At 42.5% G+C, this 16,689-nt stretch overlaps 1 protein-coding gene across 8 annotated transcripts in view; it reads right to left on the reverse strand.

The window, feature by feature from the left end:
• MRTFB (myocardin related transcription factor B) overlaps positions 1-16,689 on the reverse strand; it is a 195,808-nt gene that overhangs the window by 17,082 nt on the left and 162,037 nt on the right. For 6 of the 8 annotated variants that reach the window (XM_054454922.2, XM_054454923.2, XM_063654689.1 and 3 more), the window contains 5 exons: positions 15,327-15,464; positions 9,121-9,368; positions 3,994-4,126; positions 2,146-3,180; positions 575-730 (listed from right to left, as the gene is read on the reverse strand). In XM_054454922.2, coding sequence (XP_054310897.2) covers positions 575-730; positions 2,146-3,180; positions 3,994-4,126; positions 9,121-9,368; positions 15,327-15,464 — 1,710 coding nt within the window. Of the gene's footprint in view, positions 1-574; positions 731-2,145; positions 3,181-3,993; positions 4,127-7,068; positions 9,369-15,326; positions 15,465-16,689 lie in introns of those variants that run through there. The other 2 variants (XM_054454925.2, XM_063654690.1) reach the window with 2 other exon arrangements.

The raw sequence follows: 16,689 nt of genomic DNA on the forward strand, positions 1-16,689 counted from the left end.
ACACTGAATCCTCGACCACCAACTTCATTTTAAAGATGAGGTAACTGACTCTCAGAGAAGGTAAGTGAATTCTGCATGAGGCCAAACACCTAGGCAATGGTGAAGTGGAATTGATAAGACCTTCTGGGCTCTTAATCTGAGACGCAAAGTCTTACAAATGTATTTCAAGATCTTACTCGGCATAAACATTTTGGGAGTATCTTTTTCATCTTCAAATACCTTTTCCAAGGGAACAGCGTATCTTTTTTTCCACAGTATGTTTAATTTGAAAGAATTTATTTTAAAATTCAGTAAATTTAATATATGAGGATTGAAAACAAATACTTTTGAAACTTTCCCTTGGAAAAGGGGTTAACTGTGAAAGCGAGCTTTCAGTAAAGTTCCTTCTCCATTCCAAATAACTGGGAAATCTGCAGCCGAATGGCATCTGACCTAAGGCTCATTCTATGGGAGATGGATCACAGAACAGAATGAACAGGAGCTTCCCAAGGCGTTTACAAAGATGCTTGTTGAATGGATGATTGGAGGATGGTAAAAATCAGCGACATTTTATTGCTCCTTGGCATTTACAAACCTTTCTGACTTGTTGAGGCTGACTGAGCACATGCTGTGGGAACGTGTCTTGTGTCTGAGGTACAGTTGGGGCCAAGCCTGAGGCCAAGGCAGCAGTTGGTATTTGTGCAGCAGTTGCTATCTGAGGCTGAGTCTGCATTCCTGCTTGTGGTGAAGTCTAGGAGGTGAATTGAAAAAAACATCAATTTAATTGTCAGAATCAAAGCTAGAAATCAGAACTTAGATGTGGAATCATTGGTCACTTGGGGACTGTAGCTAAATGAAATAAGACCAAGGTTACAGATACACACTTCATCTGCACAGAAATCTGAACTTTAATGATTCTAAACCAGAGAGGGAAACATCAGACCAGTCACTGTATGCTCTTATTATTCCTAAGTAGCTAAGATTTTTCATTTGAAAATTTTGAGAAAATGGAAATGGAAATAATAAGAACCTAAGGCAGTTCTACACATAATAGCTCAGGTACTGTAATACTTGAATAACAACAAGGAAACTCGTGAGACCTAACTGTCCCAATTGCCGCTTGCAAGCAGTGTATGCATTCCCTAGGGAAAGCCAGCAATGGGCCAGGGCGCCCTCAGACCCAAGGATAAAAACACGGTTCTCGTTTCTACTACAGCAATGAAAGATTTGGACCAAAAAATTTGAGGATTTATTATGGAATAGACTTTCAATTTCACAGATACCCTAAAGATAAAACAGAAGAATTAGAATTTTTGCATATGCCAAAGCGTCTGCGGGCCCTGCCTCCTAACCACAGGGGTACGAGATGATTCCTCTCGCCTGTTTCAGGTATTTCGGTGTCAAGGCTGAGAAGCACTGCTTCAAATTGTTTCTTGTTCACTCGTGCTCCATGTTTGGTGAAAACTTACCAAAACTGCATGACACGGTAAATACATAGGTTATGTACGCACACAAAAGGGAATTTCATGCTCATCAGTGTTTTCTCATCTCTTTCAATTACATCCTCACTCCTAAATTTGTGGTCACGTTTTCCTTAGTTTAGACATCTTCATATAAGCAGTGACTTTCGAGAACTAAATGTGGGAGGCAGAATATAAGAATGGGCATAAGAATAAAGGCTCTGCGGGCAGAACACCTGGGTTTAAATGCCAGCTCCATCCTTGGGGAACTCACTGAGTACTCCTAGGCCTCAGCGTCCCCTATCCAGAGATGGGTGGTATCATTTAGATCTTCTAGGAGAAGGGAGGATTAAGTGAAGCCGGCCATTTAAAGTACTAGATGCTGTGCCTTGCCAGAAAAAGTGCTCAGCGGCAGAGACTATGATCATGTCACTGGTGTGTAAAAAAATGTCTGCATGGATGATACTGTGTTCATTCAAGGGAAAAGGTAAAAGGACTAGAAAAGCATCCTGTGTTTGTTTTCACTATATAAAAACAGTGCTAGATATTCAGATTTCTGAATAACCCTCTTACACATGCATACGTTTTTTCTGTGAGGTCTGCTCTGGATGCATTTATGAAAGAGCTCAGGTATGGTGCCTTCCTTAGCAGGGTTTGAATTCCATGCATGCTGTAAGGCAAAGTAGTTAGAAGACACACTTCACACCTGGAGTTTGAGGCTGCCTACAGGGAGTTGCACTGAGGTGACACTCGAGCCCTGGATGGACACTGGGAGCAGCAGCTGAGCAGTCTGCGTGGTCAGTAAAGCCTGGGGCTGAGCAACAACAGCAGGCGGTGGCTGTCCCTGGGAACTCACATAAAACTGCGAGACGACACTCTGCTGCTCTGCCTGGGCCACAGGGACCTCTTGCTTGATAACTACAGCCTTTTTGGCAACAAGGGTCTGGCCACCTGTAGAGACGGGCTGGCCTACAGCGTGGCTGGCTACTGGGATGGGCTGCCTGGAGCTGGAGCAGTCAGGGAGTGAGGCCTCATCTTTGATGGAGGAGCCAAGGCTGCCGTGCTTCTGATCTGACTTGACAGAATGACCTGGGGCACTGGGCTGCGCTTCCAGGGGCCTCTGCTGCTGCCCTCGTTTTTCAACCTCAAGTTGCATTTTCAGCACTTCCACGAGCTTTTGCTCTTGTTCCAGTTTCCTCTTCAGCTCTTCGATTTGCTTCTCTTTCTCCTGAAGCTTGCGATCCTTCTCGGCTGCATCCAGTTCCAGGTTTGACAGAGTGCTGCTGGTGGGACTCAGACTGTCTTCATTATTTGTCATTCTCAAAGGAGATGAACTCAAGAACTGTGAAGGCGACATCATGGTCATAATCTCGGTGAAAGTGTCTGTCATGTTTGTGTCATCAGTACTGAGACTGGACTGTTCGGAGGGAGACGGTGAAATGGGCAGAGGGGAATGAACATTTTCCACACGGGTTGCGTTGCTGGTTCCTGTAGGTGGCAATTCTGCCTTGAGAGTAGAGACTGAGCTAGTCACAGTGTTGTGTAGTGTTGTAACCGGCAAGGCCACAGTGACTTCTGGGTTACTGGTGACAATGGCTGACGATGACACTGCCACGATGCCCCCAGCAGCAAGGCCGCTGCTGTTCACTTCCTGGTAGGGTTTCAGGCGCTCAATGAGGTCCGGTTTGGTGCCTGACACTGGCAGACCCCTTAACTTCAGTTCTGTCTTCAGTTCTGATACCTGGAGGTACAAACAAAGCAGATCTCTTAGTATTAGAGCTTTCTGGCAAATCTACAGTACGCTTTTGTAATGGGAAAGGTGCCTCTGTCTGTCAGACAATTCTGTGTTACGGCACACCTGAAAGTAGAACTGGTTTTGTATTTAAGCACACAGAAACAGATAACTACAGACTAGAAGCACTTGAGGAGCCAGTGATACAGTAAGGGTTTTTAGAGGGTAATTCCGCTTTTATGTCAAAGCAGAGAGATACTACCAGGAATTATGATGACGATACAGCTGCATTTATTGAGTAGTTGCCACGTGCAAGACACTTTTGGAAGTGCTCTACTCTTTCTACTCGTCTTCACACGACCCCATGAGGTGTCCGTATCATTATTCTTCCCATTTTACAGATCGGGAGGCAAAGGAAGAGAGAGGTTGAAGCACTCACTCAAGGTACCACAGATAATAAAAGGCTGAGCTGTGGTAGAAACCTAAAAAGGCTGGCCCTAGAGCTCATATTCTTAACTGTTACATTTTCCTGCTTTTCCCAAACTTGGCATTGAGCAGGGAAGAAAAAAATCACAGCCTCTGGAATCCAGCAGAACTGGTAGGTGCCCGCACAAGGTACACACTCAGTAAATGACAGTTATTGGTTGTTTTAAAAGAAAATTTAGTGGAAGTAAAAAGAAAGTACCTTTTATAAAGATTATCATATTGTTGGTAAAGTTGAATGTCTATTGAAAACTACTTAATGTCTGCTAGACAACACTGGCAAATCATTTACATGTTTGTGGTACTTAGCGGTGAATAAGCTCCAGTTGGAATTGTTACCTTTAAGTCATCCAGGCTAGAAGGCAGAGGTCCTGGCTTTCTCACAGGAGCAGATGTATTCTGTCTTGGTGTGTTAGGTGTGGTATTGTTCAAAGCTGAATTCCCACTGTTACTATTTTTGTCATTGAGTGGCCTTCAAAAGAAAAAAAAATTAGAGTTTATAATAAAATAATTTCTAGATTTGACATTGCTTCTATTAACAATTTGACTAACTTATGAGAAGAAAAATACCATGGTTATGGATTGGAAGGCTGAATATTGTAAAGATGCCAATTACATTAGATCTCAATGAAATCCCTGCAGGTTTTGTTTGTTTGCTAGCGTGATGAAAATTTAGAAGGCGATTCTAAGCTTTATACGGAAATACAAAGGACCAAGAATGGCCATGAATCCTTGAAGAAAAGCAAAGCTGGAAGAGCTTTGATCACCAGACATGAACACGTAATTAACGTGTGATGTTGCTGATACAGGGACAGAACAACAGGCAAATGAGAGACCCCCAGCAAATCCAGAAACGGCCCTCTGCATACCTGGACCCTTGAGTTACCAAAAAGAGGACACTGTGATGTAGTGGAGAGAGGGCGGGACTTCCGATGGTGCCATGCTACGTTGGAAATTCACACAGAAAAAAACATGGCTCTTGATTGACCCCACCTCACCTTGTTCCCAAAATCTACATGTGAATTATGAAAATAAAGCTTTCAGAAAAACACCCAGGATAGTATCTTCATGGCCTTTGGGTAGACAAAGATTTCTTAAACAGGACATAAAAAGCACTAAGTAAAAGGGACATCTTTAAGACAGTGAAAAGTCAAGCCACAGTGCAGGACAACAGATCTGTAATACATATTTCTGACAAAGACCTCATACCTAGAGTATATAAAGAGGTCTTTAAAATCGGTAAGAAAGAGACAGAAAACCCAGTGGAAAACTGGGGGGAAAAATCTCAGATATATCACAAGAAAGTATATCCCAATGGTCAATAAATAAGTGAACAATCGTTCAAACTCATTAGGTATGTGGAAATTGCAAATCACAACAGAATAGCCCTGCATTTTCAGTGGAATTGATATAATGAGTAAGACTGATACCAAGTACCTGGGACAACCAGAACAATCACACACTGCTGGCAGAGTTGTGAATGATGCAACTACTTTGGAAAACTGTACTAAAGAAAAACATCTTTTCTTTGAAACTTTTCTTTCATAGTACTAAAGGAAAACATCTGCCTATCCTATGATCCCACAATCCCATTCCTAGATAGACATCTAACAGAAAGACACATGTATGTATACCAAAAGACACAGACTATTTACTATGGGGTTATTCATAATAGCCCCAACTGGAAGCAACCCAGCTATGCATCAAGAGTAAGCTGGATGGCTAAATTACGTTATAGTCAGCCAAGAAATATTAAACAACAACAACAAAAATGAACTGCTATCAGCACCAACAAAGATGCACCTAGGTGTACTGTAAGATTGAATGTATATGAAGTTCAAAAACAGGCAAAACTGCACTTTGGGAGGCTGACGCGGGCAGATCACGAGGTCAGGAGATCGAGACCATCCTGGCTAACACGGTGAAACCCCGTCGCTACTTAAAAATACAAAAAATTAGCCAGGCGTGGTGGCAGGCGCCTGTAGTCCCAGCTACTCAGGAGGCTGAGGCAGGAGAATGGCGTGAACCCTGGAGGTGGTATGAACCCGGGAGGCAGAGCTTGCAGTGAGCAGAGATTGCACCACTGCACTCCAGCCTGGGTGACAGAGTGAGAATCCATCTCAAAAAAAAAAAAAAAAAAAAAAAAACCCCAAAACAGGCAAAACTAATCTCTGGGGATAGAAGTCAGGACCATTACGGAAAAGGGAGACAAAGGGGGCTTTTGGGGTACTGCAAATGTTCTTGGTTTGGGTATTGGATACAGGAGTGTATTTATTTTTGCGTCAATTTTCACTTATAATTTGCAGACTTTTCTGTAGGTAACTTATACTTCAATTTAAAAAGCTTATTTAAAAGAAGTTGGTGCAGCACTTGTCAAATTCTACTACAGTTAGGTGCTTTGTACTAATTTCCATAAACTTTCAGTATTAAAATAAGATCCCCACCTAACATCTTCCAACTGTGATACTCTTGGTAACAGTGGTGTTTCCTTTCTGGATGGTTGCTACCATACAGCTGATTCCATTGCAGCTTCAGGCTTTATTATCACACAAAGCCTTGGTGCTGAAGCCAAGAGACTTGGAATTCCACATTCTGAAACAGGGATTTGAGGTGACAGTGCCTAAAGGGTGACAGCCATAGTTGGGTGAGCTTTCTCTGAAGAGTTCTGGGAAGGCTATGGTTGAATCCATTGCTGGCTTTGTCAATAGCTAACTCTTGACATTCATTTTGGGGTCTTCTAAAACCTGGCTAAATTTTGTTGAACTTAAATAATGGAAATCTTTGGGATGAAGTTTCTTATCATTGGATGAAATGGCAAATATTTTATGCATCATTATCATCCTTTATAAAAATTCAACTGTGAAATCTCAGAGTTATGAAAACATTTTCTTTAAATCAGTGTTTCTCCACCTTATTTTCATTCATTATTGTCCCCTGAAAGAGCCTTTTAGACATTTTTCTCCAAATCTCTCCCCCCATGAAGTTTCAACACCACAGACATAATGCATGTGTTTATGGACCGCAGGTAAGTCTGTGCTTTATTACATAAGAGGCATCTCCCTGCTGAGCCACCTTTTGCTTCCTCGCGAGTGGTATTACCCCCTTGGGAATGAATGTAATTATTCTACTCATGCTGTTTTTTTTTCCTGTTGAGATTCTATAATACTCTACCTATTAAAATGAACAGTTTGGTATTTAACTCAATCTTTATAATAGAAACATGTTAATCTATTTTTCTCCCAAATCAATAGAGGGGAGAAAAAAAAGGAGAGAGGTTGTTGACAAATGTGATTGGCAGATGAGAGACCTGAGTTCAGAGGGATGCAGTGGCCTTCGGGGACCTCCAGTGACCTCTCATTGTGCGGACAAGCTGGGATGGACTAAAGTCTAGTCCCTTTGGGCGCTTGCTCCTTTGTGGTGGCAAAGGGCTACAGGATTCAGGTAAAATCCCACCACTGTGGGCACTGTATGACTTCCATATTCAGTTTCTTGTAATGGAATTTTGATAAATATAAACAATGCATTAGGAAACAAGGCCTCCATTTTCAGGATATGGAAATTGAACAGGACTTACATTCTTTTTGTGGTTAAATAATACACAAAAATAAGTGTTCTTTCTCCTTCTAGTATCCTGGGTCTTTTTGTATGATACTGTTCTTGGGTGAGCTTGGTTATTGAGGAGGAGGAGGAGAGGGGAATTGAAGCCTTAATGGAAAGACAAAGAACTGGTAACAGTTCAGCAAGCCCACACCTCTGATGGATTCTTCCTATCTACAAAGCCAGTCGCACAGCCAAATTCTTTCATTACAGAAAAGACTGTTTCAAAGATATAAAAAAAAATCCTTTGGGATTTTCACCTTAACAGCATCCTCATCTGGGAATGGGGTCAATAACAGCAATTCCTCCTAGACTTGAGGCGAGGATGAGGATGATGCACGGTTTTAAGCACAATACATTGTAAGTAGTAACTGTGAGCCATCATTACCATTATTATTGGTGCCCAATGCCAAAGGAGGATGGCAGTGGAGGAGGCCTCCCTAAGGCCTGGACAAAGCTGCAAAGTAGCAGCAGCTTGTCTCTGATTCTCTTCCAATTCTCTTTGGTCTCCCCTGATTCCCTTCCAATGTCAATAGCTCACCTGGGCCTGCCTGCTCTTAAAATAGTAACTGGATACAAAGTTCTTTCTCTCTTCATCTCCATGCCCTGATGTTTTAGATTTAAGTACTTCACAATCAGGTCTGAATTACTAATAGGTTTAATCTTCCTCAAGATATTTGACTCTTAAGAGGGAAAAGAGGGGCTACCTATGAGGGAATGCTTAGGCGACATGTAGAAAACAGAAGTGTCTACAGGTCATGTAATCATAAGTTGAATAACCTGATCATGGCTAATTAATTTTTCATTATAATGAGCTTTTGCATCTCTTTCTAGAGTCAAATGCAAAAATTTCTTTTTCATGAAAAGTGAGGAAAATGAAGACAAGATCTTTGCATTTTTATCTCTGTTTCCCAGAAAAAGCATATTGGGAATGTATATCCAGAAATTTTCTTTATTATGTAATTAAAATTAGCCATTGATGTCTTGCTGCGAATTCAGTTTCAGAATTCACTCCCTTCTGTCCCCCACAGTTGGGTTCAAACTTTGAAAACACCTTCCTTCTCCGCAGTTGTTGGTCACCAAGGCCTTTAACTGTCTTCTGAAACACTCACTCTGCTGCCAGAGCTCTTCGTTGTCTCCAGACGTCCCTTCAACACCAGCGTCCAGCTGTTTTTTCTCACATTTTGGCCTCACCGCGTCAGCAGCCCGCTCTGAAGCACTCCGTTGTCTATCTGCTGTGTTGAGTAAGGTCTTCTGCCCAGCTTCAAGTCCCCTTAGACATTGGCTCTACTCGATTTTTGTCTTCCACTTTTTACTTAAAAATTAATCAGATTCTTTGTTTAGGCAATATTTCTCACCTTCCAATGAAGAGGCACTACTTACTCTATTCCTTCCTCTGTACTAGTGCTCACAGCATTCCCCTGTGCCTGGAAAGCCCCTTCTCGAGCCTTCTATATACAAAGATCCTGTCTTTTCCACCAGGCTTTCCTTTGACCACTTCGGCTTTCATGCCCACCCTTCTCTTCTTTCAGCTGTTTATGCCAGGTCTTATACTACTTACGCTTTTCTCAGAGCATCTAGTACTATTTTGGTGTTCTAGTAATAGGCAAATCTGGATGAATAATTGTGAAAAGGCATTTCTAACTTGTAAAAATTCAGAACATATTTTGGAGGACAGAAACTGGACTGGAATGCAGGCCACTTTCACCATGTGGACTTCAGACACTGTGTGATAAGCTCTGATAACAAAGAAATGAAAATCATCACTGAGCACAAATAAATGACAATATTCAACTTTTGGTAACTTATAGTTCCTCATAAAAAACCACAGAAAACCCCGCGTTGAGGACAGCATGGGCCCCGCCGTACTTGAATGGTGCAGGCAGGATGGTCTGGTAGTTGTAGTGCTGCTTCTGCTGACTCAGGATCTGCAGCTGCAGGAACAGCTGCTGCTGCTGGAGCAGGCGGGCGTAGTTGGAGTCCATCTGCGGCTCGTTCTTCTCACCCTTCTGATCTGGTGGAATGTATTGGTGGTACTTTAACTTCTTTACCCGTGGTTTGGGATCTTTGCACTTTTTGCTACGGTGTTTGTCATTTGGATTCTTGGGATGGCTTTGCTATTTTTGAGAAAAAGAAAATAACAATTAAAGAGATGTCACCACATAAAATCTTTTGTACTGCGTGACTAAATGATTTGAAATTAAAAAGAAATGTACCTTAGATACGGGTACAGCCACTTTGGAAAGCAATATGCTAAATTCATTTCAAAAGCCATGAAAACGTTTGCATGTTAACTTTCACCAAGAAATTTTCTCCTGCTGCACTGTTCCCTCAGGGTATGGGCAAGATGCTCAGCATGAGCTATTCAAACTCAATGCACACTGACCTTGGGTCTCCCGTGTGAACACACTACCAAGTGCTTACACATACAATCTCCTAGTAAAAAACAAGCTGCATGCTAAATATACAATGGGAAAAGGTTAAGTATACTTCACCAAAACCATGTAATAGCTAAAAATTCTGTGGAGAATATGTAAAAATGAAAAAATGCTTCCAATGAGAAGAAAACAGAATATAAACTATCTCTAAGGAATATAATACAAAAACAAATACTGAGTGATATGAACATGAATTTGAACATTTTTCAAAAATACTAGATTTTTCCTTTGAAACTGGGATGTGAGACCATGTATCCCTCATCTTAAGATTAGGAATCAGATGATGTTTTCCTGAGGTCTTGCTGTCTTCTCAGTTTTTAAGTTATCAGATCACTTTATACTTTTCAGTATTCAGATTCTAAGATACTGTCATCTGAAAAAAACCCATCCAAACAAACAAAAAAGAAAATATATGAAAATATTCCTAAGCTTCTTTAGGGTGCATACCCAACTTAATACAAAGACTTTGAGAAGTACTCAATTAAATGGAGCTATTGATATGATCACATTATCTATATTCATATCCAAAGAATTAGGACACTGCAACCAAAGAAGAATAAAACAAAACTCACCGCATTCTGCAGGTTAGGAATAGTCTCATTTCTAATGTTAGGCTATGCTAACATTCATAGAATGTGACTATTAACATTCTTTTTTATATCCTTCCTTTGGATATGTTTTAATATAATTGGGATGATACCATATATGCTTATTAGAAATGTGCCTTTCTCTCTCTTCACTTGATATGTCATGAATTCTTAAATCCCTTGTATAAAAGAATGATTCTGCAACAAGATTTTTGTGGCCATTTTTACATAACAGTTTACGGACATATCCAGTGGGGTGCTGCAGCCAGCTCTTACTCATGAGAACCAAATGTGTGCTGCTTCTCCCAACTGTACATTCAGCAATATCACACTGGTAGCCTGAAACTGGCCACTGTGGGAATATTTACACCACTGGAATTGGCAAAGGCTATAATCTGCCCTCTGAGCCCAGCCAGTTATTAAACATTTACCGGCATACTATTGGACATAATATAATCCAATTAACTAGGAGCCTATTTTTAAACACTGGTAAATAAGAATTTATAAAAAGTAATTATGTATTGGAAATGATTGGTTGTTAATCTCATCTCATGCTTTCAGACTTGAGCATCAGGACCTGGCCTCCTCCTAGTTCTTTACTGACTCCTACGACACATCTGACACTCCCAATGCTCTTTACTCTCTTCAACATAACTTTAGTCACTGTTCTTGATGATTTTAATATCCACATGTACAATCCTTCTAACATTCTGGTCTCTTAGTTCCTTGACTTCGTTGCTTCTAGATATCTCATCTCCTCTCTCAGCCAGCCAGTGTGTGATGACAGCCTAGATCTTGTAATTATTTGAACCTCCCTCGCTTCCCAGCATCCCAATCTAATACCCACCACGTATTTTGTCAATTTACTCCATCTAGGATGCCAACTACAACAATTATTTGATGCCACTGAGACCTACAATCCTTTTCTGTTACAACCTTTACATGTTCCTCACTTCCCTCCTTACCAAGCTATATCCCACTGTCCCCTCACTTGCATAGTCCCCTCTTTGTCATACACACCTGGAAAAACCCTTATCTAATTCTGTCTCCTTCTGTTTCTCGACAATGTCTCTACGGATGTTTTGAGCTAAGTAATTGTGTTGTGGGAGCCCATCCCGTGCACTGTTGGATGTTCAACGGCATCCTTGGCCACTACCCATTAGATGCCCCTAGCAACCTCCACCCACCCCCCTCGTCCCCCACATTGTGACAACCAGAAACGTCTCCAGACATTGCCAGATGTCTGTGGTGGGAGGCAAACTTACCCCTGCTGAGAACCAGTGGTCTACTTCGTGCCTGTACTCATATAACTGAAAGTGGCTACAGGAAAAACATAAAACCATGCTGACAAGTCTCACTTTAAACTCGTGACCACCAACTTCAAGGGCTCAACAGTGCTACGTGGCCATCCTGTTACATTTTTCTGGTCCTTTAATTTTCCTACTCTTATAGAATACTGCCTTATCTTTTCTTCTCTCTCCAAACCTGTAGTATTTCACTCTCATCCTCATTGTCAACTGATGACCTCACTGCCTAAACATGGAGAACATGTAAGTGATCAGCACAGAGCTGAGTGCCTGCCTGCACCGAAACTCAGCGCTTTCCTTCCTGCTGGTGTTGCTGTCTCAGGCTGGCCCTTCCCTCCTCAACTGGATTCTGTATTCCCTTGCCCACACCTGGCTGTGGTTCCCCACTCTTCTCCTGGATCACTTCCACTGGATCACAAACAGCCTTCCTTGACCCTACAGTCTAATCAAGCTACAGACCCATTTCTGTGGGCTCTCAAGAAAAGCTTTCTGTAATACCATCTCCAGCTCTGCCTTTCAGGCTCTCTTGTGCCCACTCCAACTAAACTTTCAGAAACTGTTCTTGTCAAGGTCGCTGTGCTTCAACGTTAAACCAAGGCCAGTTCCCAGCACTCATCTTAACTGAGGCACAGCAGCCTTTGATACAGTTGCTCTCTCCCTTCTTGAAACATCGTGTCTGGCTTCAGGGCTGCCTTGCCTCACTCTTGCTGGCTGTTTTTGCTGAGTCTCCTTTGCTGGTTCTCCTCTCTAAAATGTTGGAGGTTCCCAAGAACTCACTTCTTGAACAACCTTTTCACCTGTACTTAGACCCTAGGTGATTTAACTGGGTTTCATGGCTTTAAATGCCATTTATACACTGATGACCCACATTTCTATTCCCAACCTAGACCTCTCTCCTAAGGTCTGCACTCATCGATCCAGCTGCCTCTAGGACGTCACGCGGTGCCCGCACAGCACCTCACACTCCAGGTGTACTCCTTTCCATTACACGACGCAGCAACTGCAAGTTGCTAGTCGCTTAGACACACAACAGTAGATGGTTCACAACTCCTCTTCTTCACACCACATATCCAACTTGTCCACAAATCCTGGCAGCTTAGCCTTCAAATGCAGCCAGAATCCAACCACTTCTGTTATCTCCCCGGCTGCCACTGTCTCCTGCTGTGCATTTTACCTGTCTCTGCTTCTACCTTTGCGCCCTACTGTTTCTAACACATCAGCTCAAAAACGTTACAGCAGCTTCTTCCCTTAGTGGTAACACAAAGCCTAACTTCTTACAAGGCTCTACAGACGCTGGTCTCTGGCCACACCCTGTCTGCCTCGGCCATTGCTGTTGGAGTCATACTGGCTGCCTTGGTGAAATTTTCTTCCCATAGATATCTTCATGGCTCACACCCTCATTTCTTTCAGATCTCTGTCCAAATGCCATCTGCGTATCCCCAGACCACCTCATTTAAAAGACACGTCTCTCCTTGTCTCCCCAGCACCCCCATCCTCACATTATTCATCACCACCCAGCACACTCTATATTTGGCTGTCTGTTTACCCTAAGGGTGGGGATTTGTGATCTTTTGTTCCTTGCTTTATCTATTCCTAGTACCCAGAACAGTGCCTGGCACATAGAAGGTGCTTGAATAAGTATCCGTTCAACAAATGAATGGTGAACGTGCATGCTAATTGGAAATAACTTTAATTATCAGGCACTTAAGGTATATACCTTGATGTCAGAAAACACTTTCCCCCACTTATTCCTTCAATCCCACAATATTAATCAATTCACTATTTACCTTCTTATTTCATTATCAATAATTCATTTTATTTATTTGCTTTTGAGGCAGGGTCTCATTCTGTCACCCAGGCTGGAGTGCAGGCACATGATCTCGGCTCACTGCAGCTTTAACCTCCTGGGCTCAAGTGATCCTCCCACCTCAGCCTCCAAGTAGCTGGGAGTATAGGTGTACGCCACCATGCCCAACTAATTTTTTTGTACACTTTATAGAGATGGGGTTTTGCCATGTTGCCCAGGTTGGTCTCAAACTCCTGAGCTCAAGCAGTCTGCCTACCTTGGCCTCCCAAAGTGCAGGGATTACAGGCGCGAGCCACTGCACCTAGGTATACATTTTATTTTTAGTCTTTTAAAACTGACCATAAGAATGAACGGGGTCTAGGATAATTTACACTCAAAATGGGGTTCGAGTATGATCGTTGTAGAGTGATAAAATAATTGTCCCAGCCACAGTCAGGAAGGCACCTGTAGAGGAGGGGTACAGAAACATAATAACCGGTGTTCCTCAGACAGAATCTGCTATTACCTACCAGCCCCTACAAGTGAAGGATGGGAAACAGCTTTCCTTATACAAACACTGAAACAATTCTGGTCTGTTTCCTAATGTGTTCCTGTCCCCTCCTCTCTTGGCATAGTCCTAGAATTATCTAACCAACCCCTGAATTTCACATTCTTAAACAATGCTTCTTCCTCTAGAACCAAAGCCTTCCTTAAAAGACATCAGTGAATAGCAGACATTCAGAGAGATGGAGAGGCAGAGAACCCGTTTTGAGGATCGGCAGGGAAGGAGGGCTGTGCATGCAGACCTTCTGTGCCGTCGGGGTTGCATGCGTGGGGATGTTGGGAGAGGAGGTATAAAACTGATTTCATGGGCAGGGTTGCCACTTGCGACCCTCTGGAATTTCCGACTCCAATGCTAAGCAACAGAAGATGGGGAAATACACTGATGTATGTCCTGAAGCCACCAATACTCGGCCACGCTGACAAGGGCCTTCTCTCCAGGAAGGTCAGGGACAAGGACAGTCCCGGGGACAGAGGGCCGTGAGAAATATGCATTGTGTTCATCTGAAAGATGCTCCCTTGCCTCAGAAGAGTTCTGCAACAGGTGGGGAAGGCAGGAGAGAGCTAGACTTGGATTCGGGAGGTTGGGACCCTTCCTGGCTTTGTCATTTCTTCTTTGGGCCTCAGTCTCCCCATCTGAAGGGTGGTGAGAAGTTAGGTAACTGTAATATCCTTTTTTAGTTTTAAAAGTTTGAGATGTATATTCACCTAAACTATTCCTCACTTTATTCTCCTCACCCACCTTATCTAGAAGTTCTAAACACAATTCTAAAAAGTTTAAATCTGTTTTTCTCTTGTTTCATCTTAGTGGCCTGGGTGGCAGAACCAGGGCTTTCTGCATAGCCCCAGTAGTTGGTTTTGTTTCTTTTTAAAGAGACAGGGTCTTGCTCTGTCACCCAAGCTAGAGTGCAATGGTGTGACCATAGCTCACTGCAGCCTCAAACTCCAAGGCTCAAGTGATCCTCTTGCCTCAGCCTCCTGAGTAGCTGAGACTACGGGCATGCACCACCACCTCTGGCTAACTTTTTGAATTTTTTGTAGAGATAGTGTCTTGCTATGTTGCTTGCTATGTTGCCCAGGCTGTTCTCAAACTCCTGGCCTCAAGTCATCCTTCCGCCTCAGCCTTCCAAAGCACTGGGATTACAGAAGTAAGCCACTGCATCCGGCCCCTAGTGTTTTAAGTAGACCAAAATTTGTGCCATTTTTCTATGATTATAGCACAATTTCAAACATGAAGACCCCAGTCTAGCAAGTCTTTGCATGGCTTAGTTTTTAAGACTTTGGGCTAAAAGGCAGGCTGAGCAAGTTGGATAAATGCCTTTGTCTTCCATTCACAGGGCTACAGACAGAGTCACAAATAAAGCCACCAAACCCAGGGTGTATCCAAAGTACCCACCTTCACCAGTGCTGGGCCAGGCTTTGCTGAGGACACAGTGTTTGTGGGGAGGACAGGAGCTGCAGGCCGTGGGGGAGGCTGATCTGCAGTTGGAGGAGTTTTCAAGAATTCAGGAACTGTTGGGGACACTGAAGCAAACTGGTGGAAAAGGCAAAAAGGAACAAGTCTGTGAAATGAATGATCATAAAAACAGAAAAATTAGAATTACAAGGGAATGACCTGGTTTTTAAGTCCACTAGAAAAGAAGCAAAGGAAAAATATATGATTATGTCTGAGGCCAGATGGTGGAATAACATGCTTTACGCCTCAGTGGAGCCAATCATTTAGTCTTTAAGAGCAGTGAATAACTAAAGCCAAGTAAGGTTAGACTGACGATACTGGAGTATTTTCTCAAAAAGACGGTCAGAACCCACTCTTTATTGGCAGGGAAAGAAAAGTCCAAGACACTTGTACATATGATCAAAACAATACATGGTATTTGTTTTTTTTTTTTTTTTGAGAGGGAGTCTCACTCAGGCTGGAATGCAGCGGGGTGATCTTGGCTCACTGCAACCTCTGCCTCCTGGGTTCAAGCAATTCTCTGGCTTTGGCCTCCCAAGTATCTGGAACTACAGGCATGCACCATCACACTTTGCTAGTTTTTGTATTTTTAGTAGACATGGGGGTTTCACCATGTTAGCCAGGCTGGTCTTGAACCCCTGACCTCAAGTGATCCACCTACCTCGGCCTCCCAAAGTGCTGAGATTACACGCATGAGCCACTGTGCCTAGTCAATACACGGTATTCATAAAGTCCCTTTGCTATACAGGTCATGCTGACCCTGGCTGATCCAAACATGACCTTCGGGCTTCCCTGCATCACACTCAACCTACCCTCTGGCAGCATCCTTCCTGAATGCCCATGCCACCATGTGTCCATAAATGTGCTTCTCTGTTCCTCTCTCCAAATCTGACTAACCATATTCCCCCATTTCTTGCAACAGAAGATTTGAAGAATATATTTTGGTAAGACTGATCTGTTTTACCGGCAACATTATCTCTCCATACTTAAAACAAGAAACTACTTTGTTACCCAGGCCAAAATTGACAATTGCTGAATCTTAGTTTGGGGTCACATATTATTAACAAAGGAAGCTACAGAAGGCTTTACTAGGTTTTATCAATTCTCACCAGCAATCTACTTTACATAGATTTTAAGTATTTGTTTATTGTAAAGAACAATTACTATTGTAATAAACTAGTCAAAATTTGCATATTGATTAGTACTTGGACTGACTTATACCACCCTTATCTTAAGGAAAAATGTCCTCCTTTATCACTTCCACTTCCCTGAACAACTCTTAAATTCCCTACACCAACAATCA

Source organism: Pongo pygmaeus, chromosome 18, assembly GCF_028885625.2.
Source record: "Pongo pygmaeus isolate AG05252 chromosome 18, NHGRI_mPonPyg2-v2.0_pri, whole genome shotgun sequence".
Lineage (NCBI taxonomy): Eukaryota > Metazoa > Chordata > Mammalia > Primates > Hominidae > Pongo > Pongo pygmaeus.